Raw genomic sequence first — 24,575 nt, forward strand, 5'->3', positions numbered from 1 at the left:
CCTGGGTTATTGTACCTGGAGAACTGGACCAGCTGAAGTCGCTCACCTGAGACCATGGCAATGGCTTAGGATGCATGAGTTTGTCCTGGCTCTAGCCAGCGCCCCCTTTCAGTGGGGGGCCTAGTGGGTGGAGAAGAAAGCAGGGGAGATGACAGCAGGTTAGCCAACAGGTGGAAGGAAGACAACCTCCTGTCTTCCTCCCGCTCTTAGTTGCTTTTTGTACTCAGAAAGTAATTCTTTCGGGCTTGGCAGCGTGGCCTAGTGGCTAAGGTCCTCGCCTTGATCCCATATGGCCGCTGGTTCTAATCCCGGCAGCTCCACTTCCTCTCTGTCTCTCCTCCTCTCAGTATATCTGACTTTGTAATAAAAATAAAATAAATCTAAAAAAAAAAAAAAAAAAAAAAAGAAAGTAATCCTTTCCCCCACGTTCTTTCCTAGATTTCTGCCCAGGAAAGCAGGAGAAAGAAGAAAGAATACATGGATAGCCTGGAGAAAAAGTAAGTCCGCCAGTGGATCCCTGACCAAGAAAAGCGCTTGAATTTCTTGTCACCTGCAAAGATGATTGCGTTATCAGCTGGCTTTGCCTGCCACCTAGTGGCGGTTAGGAGAGAGCATTTGTAAGAAGAGGATGTTAAAGCTCTTTGACAATTAATTGACTTCATTGACTTGAAAAGCAGAGAGCCAGACAGATGAGATCTCCCTTTTGCTGGCTCCCTCCCTCACTTACACTAAACTTCGTGGGCCTTACAACCACACTGTTTCAAGCCAAAGGGCCCGACACCCTTGGAGGCTCTGTTTCTACCCAGTGCCAATGTTAACTTTCTTACACTCTACTGAAATAGATAAGTACAAGAGAGGACAGATGGTACTTCCCCTCAGAGTGGCATTACCGTGGAGACCTGTGCAGTGGCCCATCAGGCTAATCCTCTGCTTGCAGCACCGTAGCCTGGATGGGCTCCCCTTCTGATGCCACACCTTGCTTCTGGACTGGGCAAGCGGCAGAGGACAGATGGGACCTTGCTCCTATGTGGTAGTGCCTGAAGAACCCCCAGGTTTCTGGCTTCAGATGAGCTCAGCTCTGGCTATTGCGTGCATTTGGGGAGTGGGCTGGCAGATTGAAAAAAAATCTCTCTGTCTCTCCTTCTCTGTGTAAATCTTCCTTTCCAATAAAAACAACTCACTGTAGACAATGCACACAAAATGACCTGAGTCGGCTTGGCGGCTCCTGCTCTTCCGTCCTCTCAGCCCATTCTGTAGGCACAGGACTCTTCTCAGAAACAGCGCAAGATACCTTTTGTTTTTCCGGAAAGTCCTGAATATCAGGAAGGTTGTTAAAAAATTTAAAAATACGTTTTTGTCAGCCTTAGGAAATAGTTCTGCATCCGACAAACTAATATCATGTTAAGATGAGAATGAGCCTATGCAGACTCACAAATAATTCTTCCTGTATGTCTGGGAGAGAAGTGGTCGATGCGACCTAATGGCTTGCTATAGAAAGGCTTGTGCTTCTCCCGCCTGATTGAAACCCTGATACATGTATCACTGGTTCTTCCTTCTGTTCCCCTGCTATCTATGGATAAGCAGATCAAGATATTCCTCTGTGGGGTTGGCATCGTAGCACAGCGGGTAAAACTGCTGCTTTACAGTACCAGCCTCACACACTGAAGCACCAGTTTGAGTCCCTCTCTTTTGCTTCCCACCCAGGTTCCTGCTGCAGTGCCCTGGGAGAAGGTGGGAGGTGTCCGAAGCTCTTCTGTCCCATCTCCCATGCGGAGCCAGAGTCCCTGCCTCTTGGCTTCTGCCTGCCCCAGACATGGCTCTTGCAGCCGTTTGGGAAACAGACCAACAGATAGAAGATCTCTCTCTCTCGCTCGCTCGCTCTCGCTCTCTCTCATTCTGCCTTTCAATAAATACATTTTTAAATGACTATTCCCGTTTCCTTGGGAGGATGTGTATTCCAGCAGCAGGATTTTTGTCTGAGAGCCTGGAGCTTGTCTGGCCTCTCTCGCACTTCGCCCAGACCCCAGGATTTCTCATTAGTCTTTCTGGCCAGGGGAACATAGCACTGTGATGACTGCTGGCGCAGCAGAAGCATGGCAGGCCTTGGGAATGGCGCCAGGGGCTGGGGGAGGGAAGAGGCAGAGGGGCAGGTTGTAACACCCACAGGGATTTTGCCTCTAGTCTCACCCCTGCTCATCTTCCGTTACCAAGAGACCTGTCCCTTGCTTCCTCCTGTTATTTTAGCTCCTGGTCCTTCATGCCAGCTCGGCCTGGTCAAGTTCAGACCCTCCCCTCCCTGGCAGAGTGGGTCCTCTCCTTTTGCCCTGATCCCACATGCTTCTCCGCTAGATCCTGGGTCAGCTCTCCTGATAGTGACCGCTTTGCTTTATTCTCTGTTTGGTAGAGTGGAATCTTGTTCAACCGAGAACCTGGAGCTTCGCAAGAAGGTGGAAGTCTTAGAGAACACCAACAGGTAAGTGTGGCTAATGGGACAGTTGGAAGGGCTGCCTGGTGGGAGGTGAACACGGAGGAGGAGGCAGAACCCAAGATGACCAGAGAAGGAAGGAAAGTGGAGGAGATGACGCTCAAAGCTGTGGTTATGCCAGGATGCATGGTCAGCTACATTCTACCTGCCTCCTACACACACACACACACACACTTCATTTTAGAAAGGTTTGGTGGAGAGGTTGATCCTGACAGTTATTATTAAAACAACAACAACAACAACAACAACAACAAAAAACCAGAGGCTTGGCAGTGAGTCATTTTCTCCTGAAATAATACCAAACTTTAGCTATGGACAAAGAGGCACTGGCCACAGCATGGTCACCTAATTTTGGTGATTGATTGATTGAAACAAGAAAACCATGTTTGTTTTTTAAAATGTAGTTTCTAAAGTCGAGTTAATAAACTCCATCTCAAAGCCACTTTGAAAAACCAGCTGAGGAGTTTGGTTCTCACTCCTCCTGCACTTGCTGGGCTATGGTGAACTCTGGCAGGAACTGGCTTGTTGGCTCTTGGAGATGTTATTGGGGACACCGCTGTTACCTAGAGGAGAGCAATGAGGCTCAGAAGGGGTAGCTGACTTTGCCAGGGTCACCCAGGAAATGCTGGAGCTGCCTCTAAGCCCAGGCTTTTTGGCTCTGCAGCTTCAAACTGGGAAGAGTATGAAGAGGTGCCAAGCTGCGTCATACGCAGGCAGTTAAGGGGTGTGGGGAAGACAGTGGCTGGTGGAGAGCTGCTTCCTGAATCTGTGTCTGAGGGCAAACAAGGTGCACACCAATGCTTGAAAAGCAAAGCAAACAGTGGTCTGGGGGTTCTTGTCCCTCTTGGTCATAGGCACAATAAATCAAGATGAGAAAAAGTGGACTTTTGTCAAGAAAATACTAACCTAATAACAGTTCTGCCGGTGTTGAAGGAGCAGGCTAAACCTCTTCGTGTTGCATTGAGTTTGAGTTCCAGCCCCTGGCTCTTCGTCATTTGCGATTCAAGCATCAGGCTCCTATCCTCATCATTTCCAACTGCCATCAATGAGAATCAGGGCCTCTGGGCCCCCCAGATTCCCCTGTGCATCTGAGGGTGAGGGCTTATGGAACAGGTCAGTCAGGTACCCACTCCCCACATCACGCCCCCTGCCGGCACCCAGTCCCCAGCTGAACCTGACAATCACTTTTCTCTGTGACACGTGAAAGTTGACCTTTGCAGTCTGGCCCCTGATCCTTATTCAAGACACAGCCCAGTGAGCCCCGTGGCTTCCTGACGCCGAGCAGTACCGCACCCGTGGGCCGGCAGCCCACACACAGCCTGCCTGCAGGGCCACCAGTGGCTGCCTCTCACCTCTGAGACCCGCGCCTCATGTGCAGTTTGCCCACCTGAGTCTGTGCTCTCCCCAGGCTGTCCAGGCAGCTTCCATCCCTGCCATTGTGGGCAGAGACCCCTTGTCTTCCTAGCTGGCAGCTAGAGGCTGCCCTATGTTCCTGGTGGCCACCTCAGATCTCCCCTGTGGCCAGCAGAGCCCTCCTCAGGGGCTCCTCCAAGGCGGGTGGGAGCTCCTTCCCATGGCCCCAACCCTTCCCCCATCCTAGAACCAAGTCAGAGGTGTAGGGGAAGGGATGCCTGGGTCTCTGTCCCAGTTCCTGTCAAGCGTTCCGCCCATGAGGAGGAAGCACCACCAGCTCCCTGAGGCATCACTCTGGCCTTCTGGGTCAGCACAGCTGCTTTGAAATGTCACGACTCTGGTGTCACTTTGACCATCCGCCTCCTGAGGCTGCATCTCCTCTTTGCTACCACCAGAGGGAGACCTGCTGGGCTCTCAGGCTGTCTGGATCCCATTATCCCACTCAACCTATAGCTGTCTCTGCTACGGACGTCCTAGGTTTATGAGTGGGTCATGTCCTGGCCAAGAACTGGCGAAAAGCAAGGGAAATCTAACAAAAAGTGGCCTTGGAATTTGCGTCCAGTGTGGTCTCATCTGAGGATGCGAGTGTTAGCCATAGCGTTGACCACACGGTGGCAGCAGAGGTGCAGTCGGGCTGTGCTTGAAAAGACTTGCAGGCGCCTGGCCCTGGCAAGTGTCTCTCCGGGCTGGACGCTCATTTCTTCCCACGCTCACTTCCTTTTTTTCTCCTCTGAGTTTAAGCCAGATATTCAAATAAGGTCCATATATTCCAACTGGTTGGTACTCCCCCTCTTTCTTATCTTTCTCAATATAGCTTCCCCCCCCCCCCATTTTGTTACTGTTTAGTGAAGGACCGAGTCAGACATCAACCAGCGTCTTGCGGTTTTCATTTACTTGGAACATCCCGCGTGCCTTTTAGCACACCCTCGTGTTGACAGTGGGCTGCTCTGTTTTTGACCTTGAGTGAGAACTCTGCATGGGTTCTGCTTAACAGCAAGTCTTAGCAGTGGGCTTGAAGATTAGTCCTTTGCATGTCAGGTTATGGCTTCAGAAAATGAAGTGCAATCATTCCCCCTTTGGTTGTTAATGTAGTGTTTTTCTGAGGAAAGCCATCTGTATCGTCGGTCACCATGGAATTAGATCTCTGCGCATTGTGGATTTCATTTCCTCTGGGCACAAACCCTACATTATATGGTCTTTCTATTTTTAATTTTTTTGAGGAACCTCTGTATCATTTTTCATAATGACTGTGCCAAGTTACATCTCTACCAAGAGTGGGGAAGGGTTCCCTTTTCTCCACACCCTCATCAGCACGTGCTATGTCGTGGCTGTGTTGTGGCCACCATCCTAACACTTGTAAGGTGAAATCCCTTAGGGGATTTTATCTGTATTTCCCTGATGGACTTGTGCGGTTGGGCAGCTTTTCCTGCACCCTCTGGTCATGTCATGTCTGCTTTGGAGAAACGTCTATTCAAGTATATTGCCCATTTTTTAGTTAGTCTGTTGTTTTTGGCTATTGGGTTGTGTTACTTCTTAGATATTTTGGATACCAACTGCTTGTCAGATACATGATTTTTAAGTGGTTTCTTTTTCTTTTTTTTTTTTTTTGGTTGTTTCATTTATTGTAAGAACTGTTTAGTTTTATAGTCTCAGTGTGTTTAGCACATTTCTAAACTTCAGTGAAGACTATGTATAATTTTTCCCACTTTGAAAATACAAAATGGTTTTTTGAAAGTCAAGATCTTTTCATTCAGAGATCTTTACATTTGAAGCATGTTACATCTATGTACTTATAATGTATATGTTCCTTTTTTAAGAACTATTTGATTTCAATAAAATATGCTGATATACTTCCAAACCAGTAAACATACTTCTACAGGATTCATATCTGAACCTCCGTTGAGAAAAATCTACTTCTTGATGTCGGTGTCTGAAACCCTCTTAGTGGGGTGTTGTTACTGAAAGTGGCCAGGGTCCCCAGTTGTGGCACAGAGGATCAGGCTGAAGCCTGGGACATCTGCAGTCCAAGCGAGCACTGACTCAAGTCTCAGCTGATCTACTTCCCATCCAACTCCCTGCCAATGTGTTGGGAAGGCAGCAGAAGATGCCCGAGGGCTTGGCTTGCTGCCACCCACCTGGGACGTCAGCCCTGGGAGCGCCTGGGAGCTGCACTGGCCTGGCCTGGCTGATTCAGCAACTTGGGAAATGAACCAATAGAAGGTAGATCTTTTCTCTCTCTCTCTCCCTCCCTCTGTGTGTGTGTCTAACTCTCTCTCCGAGGCTGGCCTTCCAGTCTCTCTCTTTACCCCCCTTACCTTCTCTTTCTGTCTGTCTCTCTCTTGCTTTCCAACTCTACCGTTGGAGCCGGTCTATCACTGCTTTCCCAAGTGAATTATCAGGGCACTGGAGCAGTGAGGGCATAGCCAGCACATGACCCAGCAATAATATGGGAAGCCAGTATCATAGGCTAAGGCTTAATCCATTGCACCACAATGCCGGCCACTCCCACAGATAATGAGAGAGCTCCTAGGCTCATGGTATCTTCCACCAATATCTTTGAGGTGTTTTGATTTGGGAAGGGTAGCCTCCCTCTCACTCTGCTTCCCCCATTCTCCTCCTGCTTCTTGCCAAGGACTTCCCCTTGCTCAGAGGACAACCCCTGGCCTTAAGCCAGCCACGGTGAGTTGATGTTTAGAGAATGGGGCAAGGGAAGGCTTTGGGACCCTGTCGTCATATCACACCGTGTGAGTGACTCAGTGTTTAAACTAAGTACAGGGTTGGGCTAAATGAACACACACCTGTGTTTGTGTTCCTATTGATGCTTCTTCTATTACTATCCTGGAGGCAGCTGCACGGAAGAGAAATGACTTTGAGAAGTGAGCAGGATCCTGGGTCAGAGGAAGTGGGTTCAGGAGACGTTGGGTACCCTTGTTCCATATGCATGGCGCGGCAGGAAAGGCAGGTGCGTGTTCCCACTGACCAATCCAAAGGAAAGTGGTTCTCTTTCACCACTTCCAGGCCAAGTGGAAGTCAGTGCTCGGCGCTTGAAGCCATCCTGCGTCTTGTTTGCTCTGGACTCAGCGGCAGCTGAGTTTCTAGACAAAAAGACTCTTTCGTCTGAGCTCAGAAACATGGAGGAGGAAGGGGCCAGTTTGCTTTTCTTGCTTTGCTTCCCTCTCCTCCCCCAGGAACCGCTCAGAGCTGAGACAAAATGTGCGAAAACACCTTCACACTTCCTGTGGGAGGTGGTTCACTAATTGCACACCATCAAGAAATGTGCAAGATAGGAGTGACATGGTCTCCCAGGGGGCCCTTCATCCTGGGCTCAACCTGAAAGACATGTTCACTCACTGGAGTGCAGGCCCTTTGGGTGGCAGAATAGTACTCTTTGCTTTACTTTCTCTCTTTTTAAAATATGAACTCTTTTTTTTTTAAAAAAAAAAATCATTTATTTGAAAAGCAGAGCAGAGATACAAACTTTCATTTGTTGGTTTACTCCCCAGATGCTTACAACCGTAAGGGCTGAATGAGGTCAAAGCCAGCAATTTGGAATTGAGTCCAGCTCTGTCATGGGGGTGTTAGAGCATCACCTGCTGCTTCTCAGAAGCAGAGGCAGGAAAGGACTGCAACCCAGGCACTCTGAAATCGGACGTAGGCATCCTGAGCGCCTCTTACCCACTGTGCCGGATACCTGCCCAGGGTTCTTGCCTTGATTTCTCTCGCAGTTGGGCTCCTCTCTCCTTCAAGGACCACCACCTTATCCCAGCACAGGGCCAGCTTTAGACCTGAACAAGAGTGCCCTATTTTCAGACCCAGTCATTTAGAACACCCTACTACATCCCCCCTATAGCCATACCCCTCTCCATTGGGTGTATTATCAGCAGGACCCAAGGAATGTGCCTATCTGGAATTCTTCCCTACATTTTCTAGATCATATGCTGATACAGAACTTCGAACTTGCCGCCCAAGGGGCTCTAGTCCATATTCGAGAGCTGTGTGGACTTCTACCTCTGTTCTCTGGAGGTAAATCAGGTGGCAAGTGAGCACCTCTGAAACCAAGGAGCCTGTGTTTGTGAGGAATGTGAACAGGGCAGGTGTGTGCATGAGGTCCCTCCCAGTGTGTCAGGTGTAGGATTCAGTGTAACCTTGTTTGTGGAAGACATCAGATTCCTGGGTCAGAGACCAATCTGTAACTCGCAGCACAGCAAAGCTCGTTGCTCCCACATTCTAGGATAGACCATTTGGGTGCTGTGCTCTTGATGAATTTGCCTCATAGCTAAAGAACCTTTAACTTGAAGAAGCCACTGCTTTTATAACATGCAGTTATTAGGCTTGCTTTTTGCTAAAGGGAGACATTATCTCATTGCTCCAGCTTAAGAGTTTCCCAAACGACTCTGAGAAGCGGCCCACGTGAAAGAGCAGACAAGATCTTTCTTGGCATACCCCAAGAATATATATAGCATTAAAAAAACCCAAAGATCCATCTTTCCCCAGTGCTGTGGAGCAGAGCCAAGAAGAAAAGGAGGAAGGAGCAGGTTATGCCTGTGGGTGATTCTGTCCATCCCATCCCACTGTGAGGAAGAGGCCTGAGGGGTTAAGTTTTCTAAATTCCAGTTTGTTCACAGGGTAAGTTGGAAGGAGCAGGTGTTAGACACCAGTGGACACGTTTGCCTGACACGATGGAGAGTGAGGAGAACCTTTGAGATGGGTGGGTTGTGAGCTTCATTGACACTCTTTGCCCAGACTCCCTCCCAAGCCATCAGAGCTGCACCTGTCATGATACGTATCTCTGTTATGATCAGAAGTAAGGGATCCTCACCTTCCCTCTTCGATCTTACCCTTGGCTAGAGGCTGTATCTCCAACTCCACTTGTTCTGAGTTTGTGTGATTCTGGGAAAAGGTCTCTCCTGCAGTGCCTGCTGGACCTTGTTTGTACTCTGGTTTGTGTAGCCCACAGTGCTGTATCCGTTTGCACTGGATGTGTGTGTGTTTTGCTCTCTGCACACACCCTATGGTCCTCTGTAGAAGTGCTCTTCTCTGTTAGCCTAATAGCAGCTGACCAAGTCCACCCCCAGTGTCCACGGAGAGACCGTTTAAGAACGGATGACTCTTCTGTAAACTTATAGCTTGCTTTAATTTACCTTTCACTCCTCCATAACCTGTAACTCCTGGTTGTGTGGAGAATATTAGCTTTCTTTCTTTTCACGTGGAAATATTTGAACTTCAGAGAGATTAGAAAAGCATGCTGGTGTGATTGAATAGTAAAGACAGAAATTGTACAACTTTAGAAAATATACCAGAATTTTCTGGTTTGCGTCCCTCAGCCAGTGGGTAATAGAGTGTCTTAGAGATGCTCTTTGGTCCCTGCCACATAAATAAACCTCTTGTAATACAGCAATTACCCAGCAAGAAAAAAAAAGACAATTCATTTATGTTTTCGTTTAGGCCATAGCTCCATGAACAGCCCTCAAGGATCATAAATAAATAGGTGTTACTCAGCATTTTGTCTTGCATGGTTGGTTTGTATATGTCACACTTCATCGTCTAGGTCCTTGACAGAGTGCATGATTCTTCTTTTTTAAGATTTATTTGCTTTTTTTTATTGGAAAGTCAGATTTACAGAGTGAAGGAGAGACAGAGAGGAAGAGCTTCCATCCACTGGTTCACTCCACAAGTGGCTACAACAGCCAGAACTGAACCGATCTAAAACCAGGAGCCAGGAGCCTCTTCTGGGTCTCCCATGTGGTCCCAAGGCTTTGGGCTGTCCTCAATTGTTTTCCCAGGCCACAGGCAGGGAAATGGATAAGAAGTGGAGAAGTCAGGATATGAACCGGCACCCAGATGAGATCCTGGCACATGCAAGGCGAGGACTTCAGCCACTAGGCTACACTCCGGGCCCCAGAGGGCATGGATCTTAAATGTCCTTACAAAACATAGAGAAGCTCTTCGAATAGACACCGTGTCTTGCTACCACCCCATCCTCCACCAGAGGCCCTTGTGGTAGAGAAGTGTTGGCTTTGGACATCCTGTCCTCATCAGAATTTCCTGGGTCGCAGCTCTAGACGCTGGACTGGGACTCGGGGGATTGTGGATTGTGCTGATTTCAGGGCGGGTTTTGCCTTGGAAGGGTATGTGATCCTTCCGTTCTTGTTATGAGGCTAACCACTTCACAGTCACTGACTTTGTGGTTTTGACTTGTGTTTAAATAAATGACACCCAGACTGTTTTGATTGTACAGTCATTTTACATTTTATCTAATAAAATGACCTACCATGGGAACATGTAACTGTATGTCTGATACATAATTAATGCATTTCATCAGTTAGTAGTTACTAAGCACATGTGATGCTCTCTGAGACTGTGTATTCCATCTCCTTGTTTCATTAAAAAAATACACCAATCACAGCTCAGTTGATTTTACAGTCTACTCACTAACAATTCATGATCTGATATTTGGAAATTATTCCTCTAAGGTACTTCCATTCCTTTACCTCCGATAGAGACTGAGTGACTAGAGTGGTTTGTACACACATGTGTGCCCACACACGGTAGCCCAGCAAGTTCCACTTCTAAGGATGAGATTTGATGGGGAATGTATCTACGTACTGAGCCTGAGTTGAAGACCTCAAGACACCAAGTAACTGAATGCCCAGGCTATTTTTTTGTCTTGGGTTCTGATTGCTGAGTCCATTAGGAAGTTAGGTACCTGACATGTGAGAACCATGTGACGCTGTTCATTGCCTCTCACGCTCTGTCTCATTCTTAGAGATAAAAGAGACAGAAGAGAAAAGGAAAAGTTACACCAAATGCAAAGAAAGCATGCTGGTGCACTTCCCAGTTATTGCTAGATTATGTCTCACACTCTTGGATGCTTTTGAATGTTTTGCCCAGTTTCCTTGGATGTGCCATGCAAGATGCAGGGTGACAGTTTATTTCGGGCAAGGCTGGCAGCTGCCTTAGACTGCTCTTCTGAAGGATCTGCGTGAGGATAGCCACGAAGTTTATTTTTACATCTCACCACAGGACAAAATCCACATTTTCAATCAAGTGTAGGACACTCCAATTTAGCAAGTTGTGAAAAAAAAATCTGTTGACCCAGATAAAACATACGCTAAGAATGTTTTCCCCCCCTCTAAATTAAGACCTTACTCCCAGAAGCCCAAGAATTCATTAAGCCATAATTAGCCATAATCACTAATGATTTAAAATACAATTGTAAAGGGGGTTTTTATACTGAGATTTGAAGGTACCACTGGGTCTGTCCTATGGCTGACTTTTTATAGCTTTAGTTTTCAACTGATTTTTCCATTTCGTCGACTGGCTGCATTTTCTGCACCTGACCCTTCATGCAGGCGGGGCAGCAGCTGTGAGCCAAGCCTGCGAAGCTGCAGCCAGCAGCATCCGAGAAACTGCTACATCATCTCAGACCAACATATCACTTAAGAGGTTATCGGCTTCCGGTAAAAAGAGCTGGCTTCATCTGTCACCAGGAAGGGAGACAGCAAACATTCTTCGACAGAGGCACCCCAGGAGGTGGAGGCACTCAGGAGTCTCCTAGTTGAAGTGGTCAGGAGAATTCGTTTTGATTAGCTGCCTGTGCTCAGCACTGCGCAAGCTGGGTGGCAGGCACCCAGCAACTGCACTGGGGGTCCTCTGCCCTTGGAGCCCACCCTCTTGTTCCAGCGTACTGGCATGTGTACCAGTTTAGCAGTCGTCAAGCCAGCGCCTACGTTTTTCCTGTCTGACAAAGGGGTAGATCTTACATTTTCCAGTTTTCTAAATAAAGCTGAGGTTTGACTTCCTGACATGGAACACAGGGGAAAAAAGCATCCTGGATGCTTTTATCTATTATCTCCATTTTTCTCTTTGATATAAGTATTTATTTTACCTTCTGGTTTTTATAGATGTCCTTGTCGTTGAAATTCTCTTATCGTGTACTTCATTGCCATTGAGTTTTATTATTTGCTATTTGTCCCTGGGTTCTTTTATGGCCCTTCTGTCTCTAACTTGGATCTTTTTCATGGTAATATCTTGACATCTAATGGTGGACATAGATCTTGTGGTTGAGCTGTTGTCAATGTGATATTAATGTCATTGGATTTTATTAAATACTTAAAGCATTTTGTTATTAATTTTATGAGGGCATCGATTCGCTTATCATGTTGCACCATCTTGGAAGGCATACAAGTGATGGGGTCAGATTGGTTTTGGCTGCCCTCTTAGGTCTTCTTACTATTGTCTAACTGAGACGTATACCATCTAATGTCACGTAATGACACGTCGTGAATGATTGACCACACACACAATGGTGATCCCATAACATTTTACCAACTAGCAACATTATAGTCACCCTCGCTTACATAATTACACTCTGATGTTCACACAGTGACTTGTTTGTCCAAATGTGTGTATTATTAAATGACCCATACTTATGCTTAATGTCTCAAGACATGCAGTTCCTAGAACTTAATCAGTGGGCACCCAATTACTGTTAACTAACTTTATGATGGAAGTGGGTGTTTCTGTTATGAATGTATATGAATTTCCCAAGGTTCATCAGATCATAGGACTCTGTTGAGATGTTGGGGCTGGATGAATGACTCTGATTTACTCTGCTGGAATGCTTCTCACTTGTTGATTGACTGGGCCCGGGAGTGTTATCGTCTTCACCATAACTCAGTTTACCTTCACCAACCTAAAGAGAAGGCGCAACAGCAAGCAGCATGGTATTAGTCTCAAATGATTTCCACCAAATTTTCAAGTAAAAAAAAAAAAGGTATACTTTAAACAATATCTTTGCTCATTTCAAAGAGCTGGATAATGCATTGTTAGAAATCAGGGACTATTATACAGCCATTTTCATTTGTGGTGGATTCAGCATATAGCCATCTTTGAGTTTGGAAAGGACATGCTGATGAATCCCTCGTGGCATGCCCTACAGTGAGTAACCAACGAAACTTCCTCTGCTTCCTCCAGCCATGCTTAAATGGTCCCTCTAAATCTGAAGCAGTTTGGCACCTGCAGTGGGGGCCAGAGAGAAGATGATTTCTCCACCTTGAGGCTGAGACATTCTGTCAGTGGAATTCATGTCTGAGAGTACTTCAAAAAGTTTATGGAAAGGGGGGGGCGGTGCCATGATGCAGTGAGTAAAGCTGTTGTTTGCAGTGCCACCATGCCGTATGGGCACCAGTTCAAGGCCTGGCTCTTCTACTCCCAATCTACCTCCCTACCTGCTAATGTGCCTGAAAAAGCAGTGAAAGATGGCCCAAGTGTTGGGTCCCTGCACCGATGTGGGAAACTGGGAAGAAGCTCCTGTTTCCTGGCCGTGGATCATCCCAGCTGGGACTATTGTGGCCACTTGAGGGATGAATTAGCATTTGAAAGATCTCTCTCTTTCTTGCTTGTTCTCATGCTCTGTGTGCAACTTCTCTGTAACTCTGCCTTTTAAATAAACAAATAAATCTTTTAAAAATTGTGGAAAATGCAATTGAAAGATAACTTTATTTTGGTGCAAAAATTTTTTGAAACTTGAGCATAGAGGAGTTGTTCAAAAGTTTTGTGAAAACACCTATTAGGAAAACACTATGTGTGGATGTCACTTTTTTTTTTTTGGCACCAAAATAAACTTTCAATCCTGTTTTCTGTGAACATTTTGAAGTGATCTTGTGTATCTTGCCTGCTAGAAGTCTATTTTTAGGAAGGCATGCAGAGCCTTCTGGGAGAAACTATATCCTGGGGAAGGAGGAACAGGCCTGAGCAAGCATTGTGTGACACTGTTTTTCCTGACTTCTCATGCTCTAAGAACCAAGGAAGGAGGGCTGGGCGAGGAGGACCTGTGGGATGAGAGACTTGTGGTAAGCAATAGAAATGTTAGCTACTCTTTCCAAACACCTTAAGACCTTAGAGCAAACATAACGTGGCTTTGGCACCATCTAGAAGGATTCCATCTGGGTGGAGAAAGGTGGCCCACTGATGCACAGAGCCATTTGACTCCAACTCTTAAGGCTACTGACACAGGCAGCAGGACTGCCCAGCGGAGAATCAGGGTGCCTTGCAAAAGTGGCAGCCATTACTCAGGTGGCTCTTCAGCATGCCAAAGGGGCAGAGAAGCCCTCCCCATAGCTTGGCAGACAGCTGTAATCTCAGTAATTGGCAATGTGAAAAGTGACCAACACACAAGAGAAAAATGTACCACGTGGTCTTATCTGTGGGCCCAGGACTTCCAGAAATACAACAGTGAAGTTTTTGTGCCTGATATTACACAGGATGGTCGGTCCCACATGTGGTAGTGCCAGCAAAATCTCAACTCTGGGTGAAGGAATGCCTATTCCAGAGGTGGCTGCTTGTTCAAGGCAGCCCTGTTAATACGAAGGAGGGGATATTCTGGAGAAATCCCGGGAGAAGGGACAAAATCCTTGATGAGGGAAAGAAATTGTATCACTGAACCACTTAGGTGTGACCCTTGAGTGTCCAAAGTGCTCACATTATCAGTATTTCTCTGCCCTGAGTATCAAGCATCATGCTTTCCGAGAATCTGTGGCCTGCAGAGCTATGCATAAATGTCAACTAGCTCCAGTCTGCATGTGACCAGAGAAAAAAGATTAATAGCTTCATACAAAAGAAAGATCTTCACACTAAATAGAATTTAATGTTGCTAATAAATGATTTTGCTTTACTTCCATTGACATTACTTTGTTGCAAACACACAGTGGGTCCAATCCTGAATTTCTCAGTTGTGAATGCTTTAGTGCACACTGTGGACCACTCCAGTTCTCCCACCTGTCTTTCCACTACTGAAAGCAAGTTCATGGCCAGCCTATCTTTGATTTGTTTAAATTGGGAGAATGTATTCCCTTACTGCTTATCAGAGAAACTGCAAAGCTTGGAAAACATTACTTGTCTTTCCAACACTTGATAGCGGGTCAGGAATTACAGTGTGATGAGAGGCAAATTTGCTATGAAAGCCTAGAATTCTGCAAACCCTTGATGGGCTGAGGAACGTGGGAGGCTCCCTTGCGTCGTATTGCAGTGTGGACTTGCTGCCAATCCTTGAGACTCAAGAAAAAACCATCTGCTCAGAAAGTCTCCAATGCTACATTAGGCTTGGGATCGGGAGGGAGGGCAAGGGGAAGCGTCCACTCGTTGCGCTCTCACACAGAACCCATCCCACCTGCTGTGGCCTGGAAGGGTGTGTCCTCAGATCCTATGAGACTGTGCCGCTCACTGTGGGGCTGCGGAGCAAATCACCACCTGCTCTCTCTTGAGTTCTAATCTCACACAGAACAGAGTATAGGACCCCATTCTCATTCCCAAGCCTTTCCCTTTTAAGTGGAGGCCCAGCTGCTCAATTTTAGGGATAAAATATCTCTTTTTCTACCGCACTGTCTTTTCCTAGAGGAAGACCAAAGTCTCTATCAGAGGGTTAGTTCCAAAAATCCCTGGCTCTGCGCTGAGAGTCTGGCCTGTCAGGTGTCTTTGGCTGCCTTTCTCACTATCGAGGTGCCGGTGAACCTTCAGGATGCCCAGGCATCAGCACAGGTGCCTGTCCCATGCCCTGAGCTTCACTTGCTCTTGTTTTAACTCCCCCTCTCTCTCCTGCCTCCCAAAGGCCTACTGTTTAGATGCTGCTGCTTTGTCCAACCACAGCCACCTCCTGCAGCTATGCCTCCAGCTATTTTCTGCTAGTCTTTTTCTTCTCTTTTCTTATTATTCATCCATATTTCATATCTCTTGGAGAAGTCAGTGCTTCTAATCACCGTTATCTTTGTCTGCTCAAGCTTCTATAGCAAAATACCATGAATGGAGGAATTGTGTGACTTGTTGTGCCTCCCAGCGCTCCAGGCCAGGAAGGCCAAGGCTGAGCCATTGGCAGTTTGGTTTCTGGTGAGTGCTCACTTTCCAGTTCGTGGAAAGGATCGTCCAGCTATGTCCTCGCCTGCAGGAGGGAGCCCTTCCAGCCTTTTTAATCCCTTTTAAAGGCACGAAGCTTATTCACTAACCATTTCATCCTCGTGACCCAATTACTTCCCAAAGGGCTGCCCTCTTAATGCCATTACCTTGAGGGTTTGGTTTCTTTTCTTTTTCGGTTAAGAATCAACCAAAATTCACTACCTCCGTTTTTTGCAGGGGGGGGGGGGGGGAGATACAAAATTCAGATTGTAACAGCCATCCAATCAGAGCGTTGCTTTTGTTGTTGTTGTTGTTAACTAACAAGTCACACCTGTCAGGGAAGTGTTTATCTCTTAGCATCACACTATAACAGAACAAACTGTTAAGGTGCTGTTTTCTGTATCTGCACCCAGAGGAAAGCAGCCTGCCGCGGTCTGTTCGAGGCAGGCACAGAGGCACACAGGGTCGCAGAGCACAGCAGAGCTAGGGCCATCATGCAGCATCTCCTATCTCTCCGACTCCCCTCATGGCCTCCGATTATTACCTTGACAGGACTCTGCTGCAACAGCTCCAGAAGCTGCAGACCTTGGTGATGGGCAAGGTTTCTCGTACCTGCAAGTTGGCTGGCACACAGACTGGCACCTGTCTCATGGTGAGTTTGCCCTAGCTTACTCAGGGTAGGATCCTTTTCAAGGCCAAGTGCTGTGTGGGCGGAGAAAGAATGCTGTTTCTCTGTGTGACGATGTGACCTGTGGGTCCCACCTGCAGGCCTGCTGGAGGGGAGTGTCTCTCCTTGGCCTTCAGCCTGCAACCCACAGCCCCCCATTCCCATCTTCCCTCCCCAGGTCGTAGTGTTGTGCTTTGCCGTGGCCTTCGGCAGCTTCTTCCAGGGCTATAGGCCCTATCCTTCTGCCACCAAGATGACACTGCCCAGCCAGCATTCCATGCCGGAGCCGTACACAGCATCTGTTGGTAAGACAACCACCAAGCTTGGGAAGTGTCGCATTTTGTTCCCCTGGAGCTTTCTAAAACTCATGTTTTAAAACACGGTACAACTGGGCTTTCTCCACTTGCTCGCGGGTGGCTGCTGGTACCCCAGCTGATGCTTGCCCTGTTGCCTCTCACCCACGTCTGATCTGGAACATCCCTGGGAATTCTCGAGAGCTTGATAGAACTCAGTGTGTTAACTACTGCTGGAGATTCTTGCCTGATGCTTTGTAACATGCCCTTTGTTTGGGTCTGTAAGGAGAGATGCGTGTTTATTAAAGGGAGTACTGTTTTCCATAACATTGTAAGAGAACTCCTACATTTCCACTAGATGGAATGTGTGCTGCCATCATAAGAATCTGTACAATAAGATAATGAGCTTTTCTTACAAAACATGACACCCACAACTGAGAGAATTCAGAGATTCAGGTGTTTGATTTTCATACACACACACATACACATATATATACATACATACATGTATTTGTGTGTACATATATTCATATGTGGATAACATCTTTTTTAAATATATAGGTAATAAAAGGATAGTGAAAAAGAGATTGTACACAAATATCCTTACTAATAGAATTAGCTTAGAGTCATGAGGACTTATGTTTGAGATGGGACAGTTTTTCCATCCTGAAATGTCTGGTCTTCACTGGGCAGGTGCCAGGTATGTGACCGCAAGGCTAGAGAATTGCAAGAGACTCACCCACCTGTGTGACTGTCCCGTAGACAAAAGAGATTGTTCATCCTTTGATTCATGGCCTTGACTTTGTACCCTCTCCCCAGTTTTGGGTGCTAATGCCTTGTACCTCATTCCCTTGCAAGACCATTTGAACCTCTTCAGTATTTGACTCTGACTTTCCAAGAATTGATTTTCCTCGATTGTTATGGGTTGGCAGGGAGGGAGTTTTATTTCCAAAGCAGCAGAAGGTGGTGGTTTTATTGGGTGTATATTTGCTGTTTGGTTGCACTTCCAGCACGGTATAATGGGCATAATGTTTTTGATGAGGAATCTCTGAAACCCTGAAGCCTTTATGAAAAATCCAATTCAGTTGGCACCTTGAGTCCTGGGCAACAGGGAGCCACCATTTGTCGTCTGGTGCCAGCCCTGGCCATGGGGATTGAGGGGGTGTAGGGGACCCCTGTGGCCTCTTGCTGACACCGTGTTCCTCTGCTCTTTTCTCAGTGAGATCCAGGAACCTGCTCATCTATGAAGAACATTCTGCCCTGGAGGAGCCGTCCAGCCCATCCTCAGCCGGGGAGCTGGGGGGCTGGGACAGAGGCTCCTCCCTGCTCAGGGTGTCAGGGCTGGAGTCCAGAGCCGACGTGGATCTTCCTCATTTTATTATCTCGAATGAGACCAGCCTGGAGAAGTCAGTGCTGTCGGAACTGCAGCAGCATCTGTGAGTCCTAGAGACAGGGATTGGGCTCTACTGATGCGCAGAGAATGGGTTAAGTTAGCAGCAGACGCTGTGGGGTGTAGACTGCCCCAGACTCAGGAGAGTCCACTGTTGGCCCGTAGATGCCCCGAGAAGAGGCAGGAAGAAGACCTGATGTGAGCTGTGTGTGCAGACACCCCCTGCATGCAGGTGATGTGTGAAGTAGCTGTCGATTTAGCCGCGATCTGATCCCAGCCCTCCCAGAAATGAGGCTATTCCCACATGAGTGGAAGATCCCATTGTAGATGTTTTTTCTGCAGCTTTCTAACCATAACCCTGAAGGGGAAGGCTGGCAATTATATACCCTTTTGTGTGTCCATTATGTATGTAGGTCTCACGTGGGCTGACCCTTATAAGATGGAATCACTGTACATGTGTCGTCATGTAAATCGTTTCTGCTATCTTAAGAGGCAAAGCAAGAGGAGTGTTTCCATTATGGGGAATGCTTGGAGCCCCTCCCGGAAGCTCTTGAGGGTCTAATTGCTGCATTACTTGGCTCGGGACAGAAGCCTTCTCTCTCCCCTTGGCTCAGTCCTCAAGGCCCCAGTGAAATCTCTCATGTTTTATCGTCTCTTCTCACCCTCCTCTGCCTGCCTGGAGACTTTCTGGGCTGTGAACACAATATTTCTTTCCTGACCCCTCCTCATTATTTCCAACTACTTGTAAATCTTTGTCTGAACTATTAGCTCTTCTAGGCCAGGGATCCTTTGACTTTTCTCCTCCCCAGACTTTAGCTCAGGGCCCAACATCCTTGGGGGATGCAGTAACTTACAGCGACTTAGAACAAGCCAGTTATCAAACCACCAGACTTATGCTCTGCAGCGAATGCTTTCTCTTGGGTGGGGTGTTGGTATGAATGGTCACAGGTTGGCAGGGGAACTTGAGCAACAGAGGAAAGGACCCGGGGAGCCTGGGCTAGGCCACAGTTGCAGTCCTCGAATGGCTGTGTCCTGAGAGCCAGAGCAGTCGGTGGCTAATACTTTTTCCTTTCCATGCTTTCGCAGAGTCAGCACCGAACTGGAGGGCAATGAAACGCTGAAAGTCGTCCAGCTGGACAGGAGAGTGAACACCACCTTCTGAAGAGGCTGGCTCCTCCCAGTTTCCCCTAACTCCACTTCTCCAACCACGAATCACCCTGGTCATAAGCTTGTCCTCTTTGTCACTGGATCTTAACAAAGACACAGATGAGCGTGCCTGGGGTTTCCGCCTGCAGCGTGAGAGCATCTTACCCTCTGGTCCCTGCCCCTCCCCTGCTCTGCATCTGCCCCTCCCTGCCTCTTACTGCTGTAGGATATGATTTTAGGGGTGTGAGTGGGACAAGCAGGCTTGTTCCCACCAGGGATACCAACAAACAAACAACCCAAGATGTTGCTCGATTCTCCCCTGTGAGGTGTGACTCCTCTCTGAAGACAAGACCGGCTCAATGGCCACCCCAGACTCTAGCCACCAGAATGCCATGATGCCTGTTGAGATTTGGCAGAGCGCTGACTCCCGTCCTCCTTCATGCACACCCGGGGCTCTCGTGTGAATGCTTCTGACGTATCAGCACCTCGCCTCACACCACCACCCCCTGCCATCTGGAGCCCTCACCTGACCGCGGTCCAGCCCAGGCAACGGTGGGCAAGGGCGTCCCTTCATATTCTCAGGCCGCAAGTGCAATGCCGGAAGGGATCAGGCTTCTCCACTCCTGGCAAACCTGTCCTGCCCTGTTGGCAGTAGGATTCTACCCCACGACGTGCCCCACCCCAACTTCCACCCCCACCATAGTTCTGCCTCTCCAGCTTCTCCTCTCCCTTTGTAAATAGTATTTATTAGTTCGCCCAGGCTTTCTGCTTGCAGCCACAGCAGAGCAATCCACTGCTTCCTTCTAAGCTGTTCTTCTGGCCTTCAGAGCTGGTTTGGGGGTGTTGGGGGAGTCCCTAGACTCTGGGATCCCCAGTCTTTCCAGATGACGTCTTCTTCTTTCTTTGTAGTGGAGGACTGTGAAGCAGTTCCGTTTGAGAAATCTCCCTTATGTCCTTGCCTCCTTACAAAGGGGACGAACTCAGAGAGAAAGACAGAGCAGTGCCTGCCTTGCGCCAGTCTGCAGCTTTCGGTCCGATGCGTTCCTGCCCTGGTTCCGGTAACAGAGCAGAGGTCCTTTGCCTGCCCCCCTTGCCAGCCCCTGGCCGCACCTGCCTCTGGCCGCACCTGCCCCTGGCCGCACCTGCCCCTGGCCGCACCTGCCTCTGGCCCCTCCTCCAGTCCCGCCTTCTGCACTTCCACTTTTGCCCCTGCGTCCGCTGCTCTAACAGGTCGGGCACAGGTGACTTTTGAACCTTCATGCTCTTACTTTTACTGGCAGGTTTGGCAACGTTGCAGCTCACCCAAAGAGATACAACCTAACCCCTACCCTACTTTATTCTTTTGTTTTTAAATGATTAAAAGTAAACTTTTGTAGTTAATTTTTTTCTTTCCTATTTCATACAAAGATATGGAAATGGTCATGTATTATATACAGTAGAAGATTCCCTTAAGTGTTTTTCTCTAGCTTGTAAAAGATTTCATGTAGGAAATTTGCTTACATTTTGTATTTTATTTTTAGTAGCAGCTGAAGGGCCTTTGGCTTGAGGTTCCCTGTCTCTCTCTTGCTTGTCATCTACATGGTCATTGAACTTCAGAAGGATTAAGCCACACTCAGGGCTCCCATTCCGTATCAGGGACTGGATTTGGTGTCGTGTGTCTGTCATTGTGCCGCATGAGCACAATCCCTGCATGGTCCACCTGAGTTCATTTAGAGTCACCACGGTGAGGCACCTCCAGCCTGGGAGACAGCCTGACGTGTCTCCTCACTCGCATCAGGACCGCTATGGGCCTGGCAGCCCTGCTTTCTGCACGGTTCTCACTGTCCCAGCCGTTGTCTGTGTCGCAGCGAGGAAGAGGGCGACCGATGGCCTCTGCTAGACTTCTCTCTGGATCCTGCTGGTAACCTTGAACCATTGCTGACCTATCCTTCTGTTTAAACTGCCTTGTGTTTGTCCGGCATAGGTAGCCTGTGAGGTCCCAGAAGGCAAGCAGATAGAATGGATTCAGGTGATGTGTATTTGCACGGTGAGGAAAGAAAAGTTGTCACCCTTGAGGGCGGAAGCAATGGGCAGCCCCCCACACCCACCAGCTGCAGGGAGCCACCCTGGGGAGTCAGGCTCTCACAGAGGAAATCTTGCTCTTGTGAGTGAGGAAGGAAAAGGAAGAAAGAAGTTTCTAGTCTCTGTCCTCGCTGCATGGAGGATTTCGTTTTCTCCCCTACCTACCGTTGCTGGACGTCACTGTAGCAAGGCTCTTTTAAGGAAACCATCTTTGCAGAACAGCCAGCTGGCCACCGCGGACATTAGCCAGAGAGGTCCAGCAGCCCTTTAAAGTAGTTCTAAAGGCAAATTTTGCTGTTCTTTTTTGGGGAAAAAAAAATCTCCTCGCTTGACTGAGTAAAGGGAACTGAAGGAGGACAGAAATGGGTCAAGAGGACATGGAGGAGTTGGAGACCGGGTGACAGATGGGCCCCAGATATCTGACGGGGTGTGCCTGTCCTTGTTCCAAAGCTGCGTTCACAGGCTGTAGAGCATGTCTCCGCTAAGCAAACATCCCGCGGTCTAACCGGTGCTTTGTACTGGAGATTTCTGCCAGAGCATGAACAGTCCTGGCCTATTATAACTGCCAGCCCTAAGCCATTGAGACTCTGTCTGATCAGTTCACTCTTTGATCGTGCAAGCAGGCCTTCCCCCTGCCCTATCTTGACTGCACTAGTTAAGGGGCCGCATTGCAGATATGCAGAGAGCAGGGAGGCCCAGGACCCCAGAACCCTACAACTAGGCTCCTTCCCCCAGCTCCCCACCAGGCTACACTCAGGAAAGGATGGTGTCAGCAAAAGGCCTTGGTGCCAGTTTGAAGAAAGAGTTTCTGAAGTGCTGGGGCTTCCGAGCCAGGCTCGCAGGAGGAGAGGGTTATGTAAGGATCTGACAGCCAAACTAGGCTGCTCCTGTTTGGTAGGAAGTGGGGTGAGCTTTGACATCAATGTAGGCAAAATTAGATAACCTGTCGGTTAACATGATTTTATTTGGAGACCTAATTTGTAGATTAGGAAGGCAGCTTTCAGTTCAAGTTACTTACAGACCGGCTATGAATAGACTGCCGGTTTGCTTTCCAAGTCTCAGTTCAGCTCAGATGCAGAAAGGGGACTGTGAATTTCGCATGTCCACAAAGAAGGACCGACTTGATTCTTCCTTATTCCAGCATGGGGCCATGGCCAACAGTGTTGTCTTATATGTTTTATTGAGATTCTTTCTCAGAATCTCATGGCTGCTCCCTGTAGCTCATGCTGAGGCCCAGGCAGATCAGAGCCGCCCAGGGCCAGCTCCTCTGAGTTTGCTTTGCAGCAGAATGCAGAAGAGACAACCCACCCCCCCCAGCAAGGAGTGGGCCATCCAAGCTGGCCTTGTCCCCACAGGGAGGCCAGAGATGGAAGAGGGGGTGTGTGGCCTCCTCCTCCTCTGCTGTAAGCCACTCATGGAGTTCTGTGGAATCTGTTCTTTGAGAACCTGGATGAAAGGCAGGCACTCCCGCTCTCAGGCCTGGCAGGCCCGGGAAGCTCTCAGCGGGTGGTGCTCTGCTGAGAGTCATTTTCCGTCACTGCGTTCAGCTGAGACAATTAGTAGAGCTGGATAAGCCCCCTGGGATGCTGTTACAGGAGCCAGTGGGGAGTGGGGAGAGGGGACTGTGAGGGAGCCAGAAAGAGTTCAGGTTATTCCATTCTTTCTTCCTGCCTCCATCCTTTCCTTCCCTCTCTCCCTCGCTCCCTCCTGGGATTTGTGAGTTTTATTAAGGAAGACTGGAGCGTGAGGCCCTAGGGAGTAAGAAGGACCAAGGAAATCTCACTCATTACAGCTTTCCACCCAAGCAGCCACTCCTGCACTGGCACACTCTCTCCTGCACACAAACACACTGTCTTCTTTTATTTCATTGTGCCTTAAATAGTGCCTTACATAAGCCCTCCGGGGGACTGAGGAATCCCTTTTCCCCAGAGGTTTTATGGTATTAGATTCCAGGGCAATGGGAGGTGGGGAGGGAGCAGCAAGAACTTTTTCCAAATGTCAAAATTGTTTTCCTGGAAGTCAGCCACTCCCAGGTTGACCAGTCAGGAGAAAAGAAATGGGGTCATGTCCATTAGGAAAATATCATTTGATAGGGGTGCAATCACATTAAAAAAAAAAAGCCTAGCTAGTCAGGATTAAAGGTATTGTAAGTCGTCATAGCAGGACATTTGAGGACTAATGTGGTCAAAGGGCCAGCACTTAACTGCAGAGAAAGGTCGATTTTGTGTTTTGTCATTCAGGGTCACCTGACATTCAGAAATGCTTTGTTTTGTGTCAGTCTAGGAGATAGGGAAATTATGTTTCTGGAGCACTTACTAAGGTGTTGGGTGCTGTGCTGGGTTTCGCTTTAGTCTTACAGGTAGAGTAACCAGGGTGACAGTTCCCAGGAGATGGCTAAGAAGGGATGTGAGCAGCCTGTGAGGCAGAGGGGCGGGGCACGTGACGCCTGATGCCGGTGATGGAACCTTGTGCCCATTCCTTTGCTTTCTGCTGGAGCTGTCCACCAGATGCCCAGCTTCTGTCTTTTGCATTGCGTCTTGTGAATTTCCAGCTGGCAGGCTTTGCATCCCAGGAAAAGGAAAACCAGCAAGTTAAGTAAGCAGTGTGGCTCTGCTGCCATCCTCTGCTCACCAGTTGGGTGAGAACAGGAACTGTTTGCACTGTGGACCTGTGACCCACACTACTTAGCAATTCTCCCTTCCAGATAAAATGCTTTCTGAGTCTAGGGGAAACACCAGGGCTGTTGGACAAACCAGGAGCAATCCTTCTGGAGCTGGAGTGACCAGCCTGCGGACTAGAATCCGCAGTGAGCTTTAATAAAGTCTGTGCCGGCACCTGCATTTCCCTGCCTTCTCTAACAGGTTGCGTAGACCAGCAGTGTTAAAAACGAAGTGCATTTTTGAGTCTTTTATCTTTTGTGCTTTATTTTTTTTTTTACTGACTTTTTAGTCTTATCATAAGCCTAGTAAATATCAACACAATAAAATAAAAAAACTTTGTAGGATACTTGTACTTAGTTTGGACAAAAAAAAAATCAGACTTGTTATGCTTTTGTATTTCTATTTCTTGCAAATAAATATTTTTCCTACTTAGTGAAATGTTGCCCAGTCTTTTTAACAATGTAGCGGTCTGGTTTTGAAAGTATTTTGCTTTTCTCCCAAGTTTGGTTTTGTGTCCCTCACTGTTCTTTCTTGATGATCTAATCCAAATGAGAGAAGAGCCTCAAACTAG

The 24,575-nt window shown here is 47.9% G+C and overlaps 1 protein-coding gene across 1 annotated transcript in view; it reads left to right on the plus strand.

The window, feature by feature from the left end:
- The window catches only part of CREB3L2 (cAMP responsive element binding protein 3 like 2), a 109,679-nt gene extending 90,263 nt beyond the window's left edge, over positions 1 to 19,416 (plus strand). Inside the window, exons 7-12 of the mRNA XM_004594380.3 lie at positions 439 to 497; positions 2,405 to 2,473; positions 16,340 to 16,439; positions 16,633 to 16,759; positions 17,967 to 18,183; positions 19,224 to 19,416. Of these exons, the coding sequence (XP_004594437.2) occupies positions 439 to 497; positions 2,405 to 2,473; positions 16,340 to 16,439; positions 16,633 to 16,759; positions 17,967 to 18,183; positions 19,224 to 19,299 (648 nt within the window). The 3' untranslated portion in view covers positions 19,300 to 19,416. The remainder of the gene's footprint in view (positions 1 to 438; positions 498 to 2,404; positions 2,474 to 16,339; positions 16,440 to 16,632; positions 16,760 to 17,966; positions 18,184 to 19,223) is intronic.
- Positions 19,417 to 24,575: the final 5,159 nt, after the last annotated feature.

The sequence above is a fragment of the Ochotona princeps genome, chromosome 25 (genome assembly GCF_030435755.1).
Source record: "Ochotona princeps isolate mOchPri1 chromosome 25, mOchPri1.hap1, whole genome shotgun sequence".
In the NCBI taxonomy this organism is placed as follows: Eukaryota; Metazoa; Chordata; class Mammalia; order Lagomorpha; family Ochotonidae; genus Ochotona; species Ochotona princeps.